Below are 7,107 nucleotides of genomic sequence, written 5' to 3' on the forward strand. Positions count from 1 at the left end.
ATAGTTGTATTATATATAGGGATAATATAATTTCTCGACAAGTATAGTTTTGCATTTTAAGTAGTACTTATTATAATTATTTTATTATGATTGAGAATGTCTTACTATTTAAGTAGCTTCAATATCATCTTCGCCACATTGAGCATTCTCACAAAATTTCAATCAAACTTCTATTATTAAACATAACAACCAAAATAAATCGACGGGTTTTACCAAGATTTGATGCTTTCGTTTGATAGAGAGTGATGCAAAAAATTTAAACAAGTGATTAATATAATTTTCAGATCTCATAGCTATGAATAGTTGTTAATATTTTTTACAATAATTTAATATAACGACACCCGTTCGTAAGACGGGTTCGAAAGCTAGTTTTCTTTTGATAGAGAATGGTGTAAGAAATTTAAACAAATAATTAATATAATTTATATATCTCATAGCTATGAATAGTTACTAATATTTTTTTGAATAATTTAATATAACGACACCGTTCGTAGTACGGGTTCGAAAGCTAATTGTATCTAAATATCTAACCCAGGCAATGGTTCAACAGTTCAACTTGTCATTTTCCAGATGTTCATTTTCAAGATATTTTTTTGCTCTTCATTTCAGAAAAAATGACAACTCGGGGTATCGCCAGTATCGCCAGTCTCACCAATCACAATCAATACCACACAAAATATAAGGAAAAATCCAAATCAGTAAAATCATTTTAAGTTCAAAACTACAAATACACTCTTTTATATCGAGAAGAGGTCATAGGGGAGACAGTTTTAGCAGCACCGTTTATAACAGTAAAGAAAGAAATTCGGGAGAGCAAGATGGAGGACAAGTAGCAAAGCCACTAAACATGATCACTTCAGGAGAGTCCTAACAATGGTTTTGACATTGAGTTTCACCAGGTCCGGGTATCTCTGCCCACAGCCAACAAACATAACAGGTGCTCCAGATATGTAAACCATGGAAAGAGCAGCTCCAACCTGCATATGCGATCTTGTTAACTTAAATTGAATATATATACAACCATTAACCACCGAATTTTGAGAGATTGCTTTGAGATCCTACCTTGTCATCAATAGTGTCAAATTTAGTGAGCAGAATACCATCAATCAACCTTGGATTAGGTGAAGTAGCGAGATCTGCCAGTTTCTGTGTTCAAAAAGCAAATGGGAGTTAACATTCTTTCAACCACGAGGTACAAGAGAGATGAGAAACAGTCGACTTTAAAAGATATTCTAATATGATCAATATCCTTTATGTACTCTTATACCCATGATGGCACAAACTTGGTGTTTTAAATGTTACATGAGATGTGGACAAAATCTAACCTGATTAAATTTTGAGAGCTGATCCACAGCATCATTCCCCACTAGTGCTTCCCCAACAAACAGAACCAGGTCTGGACTGTTCAGGTAAATTAGCTTTGATAATGCTCTCATAAGAGGTTCATTGTCCTGAAAACATAGGCAATGTCGCCGAAGTTAAAAACTCTGATACAAAAAACATAAAATGCAATGTCACTTAACTTAACTTGGACAGCTAACTTAGTCATACCTAGAAAGGACCGAGAGACACCTACAGTAAGAGTCATATTAAGAAAATCCCATCTAATGAGTCCCAGTCTAAGAGTCGTATAATGCCTACTTAGAATACTACAGATATGTTAGTCCCTTCCTACAGTACAAACTATCAGGATATATATTTCAAACAAAACTAACAATTCTTCACCCAAACCACATGAACTTGATCTCTCGAAAGGGAAATTGGCTCTTACAACCGCACTGATAAATACTATTTTCCTAAGTTACATTGACACGGACACGTGTGTCCATATCCGACACGGTAAAATGTCAAAAATTGAGGTATATCACATACAATGTGTCCGACACTATCCGACACAGATTATTTTTAGAATATGGTGTGTCCATGTAACATAGATATATTTTCAAGACAATCCAAAACATATACAAAAAATATTTGGGGACACTATGTTACACAAATTCAGGAGCATTGCCACCAACATTCAGCTTGTCGGACTGTAAGATCAATATCACAAGAACTGGCAGGTAGAATAGGAAACGGCTGACAGCATAGGTGCATTAAGGATTTTTTTTTTGGTGAGTTATCATAGTTTTATTTAACGGTGAGAAATTCTTTAAAAAGTAGATACATTAAATGCACACTAAGAAACAAAAATGAAGCTACGCAAATTTCGACCTACAAGCTGATAATGACTAAAGTGTGTTTACCACAGAAACTTTCCCACCAACTCTTTTGATATGGTTGAGTTGCATGGGAATATATCACAACTGCTAAAAACACACCCGTGAATCTTCGCAACACCCCCTCTGAATAGAAAGTTCTCCTCTCCTCTTTCGGTTTTCTCCCTCTCTAGTTATCAAACCTGTCTCGGTGGGAAAGTTCCCTATATAAATAAATTACCATGGCTGAAGATTTGTACACGAAAGTTTCACAACTATCAAACAGAGCCTATGAGTAGCAATTACCTTAGATTATAATTTATAAATAAATCCATGATTTTAACACCCTTCGAAATTTTACAATCAAATTTTTCTTAGGATAGGATCTTCTCGTCTTCACATAAAATCATCCTATCCCAGATCTGACCATACCAAATGTAGTCTCCAAATAACAATGGAAATCAATTGCCAACAATTCTTACATTTGTAAACATATTTTTTATAGGGTTAAAGTTTCAGTTTTTGGTGTTCTCTTAGTGTGTGTGTGTGTTGATATTTATGTACTTAGGACTTAGGAGATCGCCCTCACAAAGTCATTGGCTGATCATTCCTAAACTATTGGAATATTGATACAACACAGGGTGTTACTGCCACATTGAATGTAATATGTCTAGATCATAGATACATTCTAAACATCCACCACTTCTGTCCAGTCCTTTTGAGGGAACCCAGACCCACACCCATGAAGGCATATGGGATTTGAGTTGTGAAGTGTCGACGGTAACTGACATCTTGTATGCAGTAGGTTTGTTCCTTGGGTGGTGGGATCGCTATATCCATTGGAATGGACATGGGCTCTTCTCCAGAAACTTACCCTGCCTGGATCCCAGGACCTCAGTTAGCAGTCATCCCCACTCATAGGTCTAGCACTGTTTAACATTGATAACTAAGATCATTCAGACCTTATTAATTTTAAAATTGGTACCAAGAATTTAAAGAAACTGATCAACTGTCCAACTGTCCATAGAAAAACCTTAAACCAGGCTAAATCCATCAGTTATTTGGTTCTCTTAGTCTCCCTGATTCACTGTAAGTATGGCACACATATCTGAAAACACCCCAGATGAACTAAACTGTATATGTAGTAAGAAGGATTTAAATATGGATGTCCTTTAGATAACAATGATGCCAGCAAGGATGATAACAATAGCATTAGGAGACTATACCTGCATACGTCCAGCTGTATCTACAATAACTACATCTGAACCAATGCGAGTAGCCTCCTGGATGGCTTCCTTTGCTACAACAGCAGGATCTTTCTCGTATCCCTTCTCAAAAATAGGAATCTGCCAACAAGAGATATATCAGTATAATATCACCTCATATAATCTACATTGCACCATACATAAAGCTTAACGATTCAGCTAAACTGGTGTCTGACTGACATACCTGGAGCCTACGTGCATGAGTCCTAAGCTGCTCGACAGCTCCAGACCGGAAAGTATCACAAGCAGCCATCATGACACTGACATCGTGTTGTCGAAGCCAGTAGGCAACCTGCAAAATGACAGCACAGATAGCAAAAGTATTAGCAGGTCTCCCACAATCAGGTGATCTCAAAACCATTCAAGGAAACAACTTTAACCTTTGCAAGATTGGTGGACTTTCCAACTCCATTGACACCAACAAAAACAACAACATATGGTTTCCCTTGCTCCTTGGCAACATGCACATCCCTCAGTACATCAATAGAGCGTTTTGGTGTTAGGATGCGGACAAGAGCCTCTTCCATTGCAGTCTGCACAGTCATCATTTGTACTGTAAGGTAAGCCTCACATATACGATTGTAACAGGAAAAAAGAGTCGAAGACAACAAAAAAAAATGTATTATTTCTGCCAATAGAAGAAAACAGGGATAGCTTATAAACCTGTACGGTTGATGATATCCTGGTGAAGGAACCCAACTTTTTACCCACAAGATTTGCTGCAACTGACTCACAGAGTTTCTCAGCTATCTCCTCTGCCTGAAATGATACAAAGCTAATGAGCAAATGATAATCATGTAGAATGTGAGAAATCAAAGTTAAATGTTGGACAGATATACATACCACATTCTTGGTCATGAGTCTATCTTTAAGCGCTTTAAGAGCTGGTTCCAGATCTGTCTTTTCCAAATTTGTCTTCCCCGCAATACTGAAATCAGATAATAAAACGAAGTTCGATGCAAGTAAGACATAACATACTACAAACTTTATGAATCAAACAAAACACTTTAAAAGTAAAACCTTTCCATGAGGCAAAAGCTTATCTCTGTTCCAACCATATTATTAACAGATGCAGACATGCAGTCATGGACCAATGGCTAATGGAATGTGCCAAAAGAAGTAACTCCTAGAGTTTGAACTACACAAGGACTTAAAACTTTGGTTTTGATTTTTATAAAGTTGTTGTAACCTAAGCATCTATTTAATTATTAAATCAATAAAAAGGTAAATGAGGTAATCTGACTTGTCATCAAGATGAAGCTGGAACATCAAGTTTCTACTAAATACCAGGTTAATAGCTTAGCAGATACCAAAAAGATGGATGCAATTAAAATTTTACAAAGCCTTGAATGTCATATACACACATAAACTAGTAGCAATAAAAGAACTTTAGAGTACAAAAAGTACGATTAACTGCACATAAAAGTAAACTTCTTACCTCTGGAACATTGAAGAAAACCATCCCTTCTTTTTCGCACCACCCTTGTTGCCCTCACCAGCTTCTTCTTCATCTTCCTCACTCTCACTATCACTGCTAAAAACTTCTTCCTTATCCATCATGCTTTCACCATGATTCACCGCCACAGCTTCAACATGTTCATCCCCTCTCTCTTCTACAGGGTCAGTAAAGTCAAGTTTAGGGTCCAATGGTTTTTCATCCCAAACCCTATTTTTCTTAGTTATCTTTTTCTTTGTCTCCACTTTTGGAGCAGCCTTGTTAGCCACAGTATTATTATCAGTTTTCTTTCCACCTTTAGTTCTTAGCTTCTGAAGCTTATTTACATCAAATGCCCCAGAAGCATCAGAACCTCCATTCTCTTTATTCTTCTTTGTATCACCATTCACATAATTCACACCACCATTCTCTAACTTCCTCCCTTTTGACGAATCCTTATCCCCACCGCCCTTAACAGACCCATTACTCTTCTGCCCATCAGATCTCAAAACTGCAAGTTTCTTACTCTGAACATTATTATTACTCCCGGGTCTCAAAACCTGCTTATTACTCTTCTTCAAATCCTCCACCCTAGCTTCCGCCTCCTTCTGTAACTGCCTAAAAGCATCATCAAAGTCATTATAATAAATGGTCCGTTTGGGATCATAAACCATCGAAAACTCCCTCTTGACCATATCCAATAAATCATCGACATAAAGAAGATGTAAAATCCTTTGATAAACAGCAACAAATATCAACCCAAGTTCGTTATGAAAAGTCCATTTCAATGTATAGGCAGCACCAGGTGCATCGTAATTATACGATGCATCACCTGATCGTTCCTCTAATAAACAAGATCGAATTAAAGTGTCTATTGGTGATCCTTTTAATGCGTTTCCTAATTCTTTACATGTCCATAGGATCAATCCACCTCGAGTGAATATTAGTAATTGTTCTAACATCCCTGCAAATCAAATAATTAATTTTAGATCTATATTAATTCAAAAACAATTATAATTATAATAATAATTTATTTTATGTAAAGAAAAAAAAAACACACCTGATTCGTTTCGATGAGCGTTGTTGTGAGAGAGAAAATTAGAATGTTTGGTGTGAAAGGGAGAGGGTATTTATAGAGAGAGGTTTTGAGAAGTGGTCATAAAACGTCAAAGTCAAAGTCAGTTGGATGGAAATTTGGATCAAGTGGTGCGCGTTTTGTTGGGCCGCCGACTTCGACCCAGATACTGTTTGTTTTTTTTTTTTTTTTTTTTTTTCTTCGATAATCAGATACTGTTTGTATTATTATACTCGTTAGTTAGTCTAGAAGAAAAAGTTATATTTGTATATGTTTACAATGACATTGAGTAAATAATTGATCTTTACAATAGAGACAAACAAGAGTATTACTCCACAGTTGATATGTTATGTTAATTGTAGTAGCAAATCTAAATCTAAATAATCTAAATTAGGATCAAATCAATTTGGCTAAAATTGGTTGTGCATTTTACTAATAATGAATAACAAGTTTAGAGATTTGATTTTTGTATTGAGGATAAACAATATGAGAGAAGATATTTGAACAAGGAATCTACTACTATAGATAACTTTACTCTAGCATAATTGAATTTTTAATCATATTAGTATGAACTAGTTTTTGAGCCCGTTCAACGAACATGGACCGTTTTCATAGAATTGATTTGATTTATTTTTAATATTTTTTGAATTATTCTATATAGAAGAATTCAAACACGTGTAAACTAAAACAACTAAGAATAAGAAAATGCGGCCATTTGCTAAGAAATCCTATTGAATGAGATGTCTCCAAGATTCAGTTTATCTCAGCAATAAAATTCACGTGATCAAAATTTCAATCTCAACCAATTATGAAAATTACATAGAGGACATAGGTTATGTAAGAGCAATTGCTGAACTTACCAAATATAAACTGAAATAATAGGATTTTAACTAAAAACGAAGATTGAGAAAGATCTAACCATTAACAATGTTACAGTGATATAGCCATGTAAGTGTTGCATGTAATGAAAACCAAAAGAAATATATTTAAAGCTATAGAGAAATAGAGAATTGAGAGGCGACTTCCCCTAATTTATTGTAATATTTCTTATTTTCTTCCTGAATTTTTGTGAGTAAAATTTGACGTGGACACCCTTAAAATAAATCCTTGTTAAAGCCAGCCAAAGTTCAAGCA

The 7,107-nt window shown here is 35.4% G+C and overlaps 1 protein-coding gene across 1 annotated transcript; it reads right to left on the reverse strand.

The window, feature by feature from the left end:
* Positions 1-679: 679 nt before the first annotated feature.
* On the reverse strand, positions 680-6,211 carry LOC147509949 (signal recognition particle receptor alpha subunit family protein). The gene is made up of 10 exons (XM_086602090.1): positions 5,959-6,211; positions 4,902-5,862; positions 4,307-4,391; positions 4,127-4,222; positions 3,844-3,996; positions 3,648-3,755; positions 3,425-3,544; positions 1,326-1,451; positions 1,063-1,146; positions 680-977 (listed from the first exon to the last, which is right to left on the reverse strand). The coding sequence occupies exons 2-10, from the start codon at positions 5,858-5,860 to the stop codon at positions 852-854; spliced, it is 1,857 nt and encodes a 618-aa protein (XP_086458216.1). The 5' UTR covers positions 5,861-5,862; positions 5,959-6,211; the 3' UTR covers positions 680-851.
* Between the last annotated feature and the right edge of the window lie 896 nt (positions 6,212-7,107).

The sequence above is a fragment of the Coptis chinensis genome, chromosome 3 (genome assembly GCF_015680905.1).
Source record: "Coptis chinensis isolate HL-2020 chromosome 3, ASM1568090v1, whole genome shotgun sequence".
Classification (NCBI taxonomy): domain Eukaryota; kingdom Viridiplantae; phylum Streptophyta; class Magnoliopsida; order Ranunculales; family Ranunculaceae; genus Coptis; species Coptis chinensis.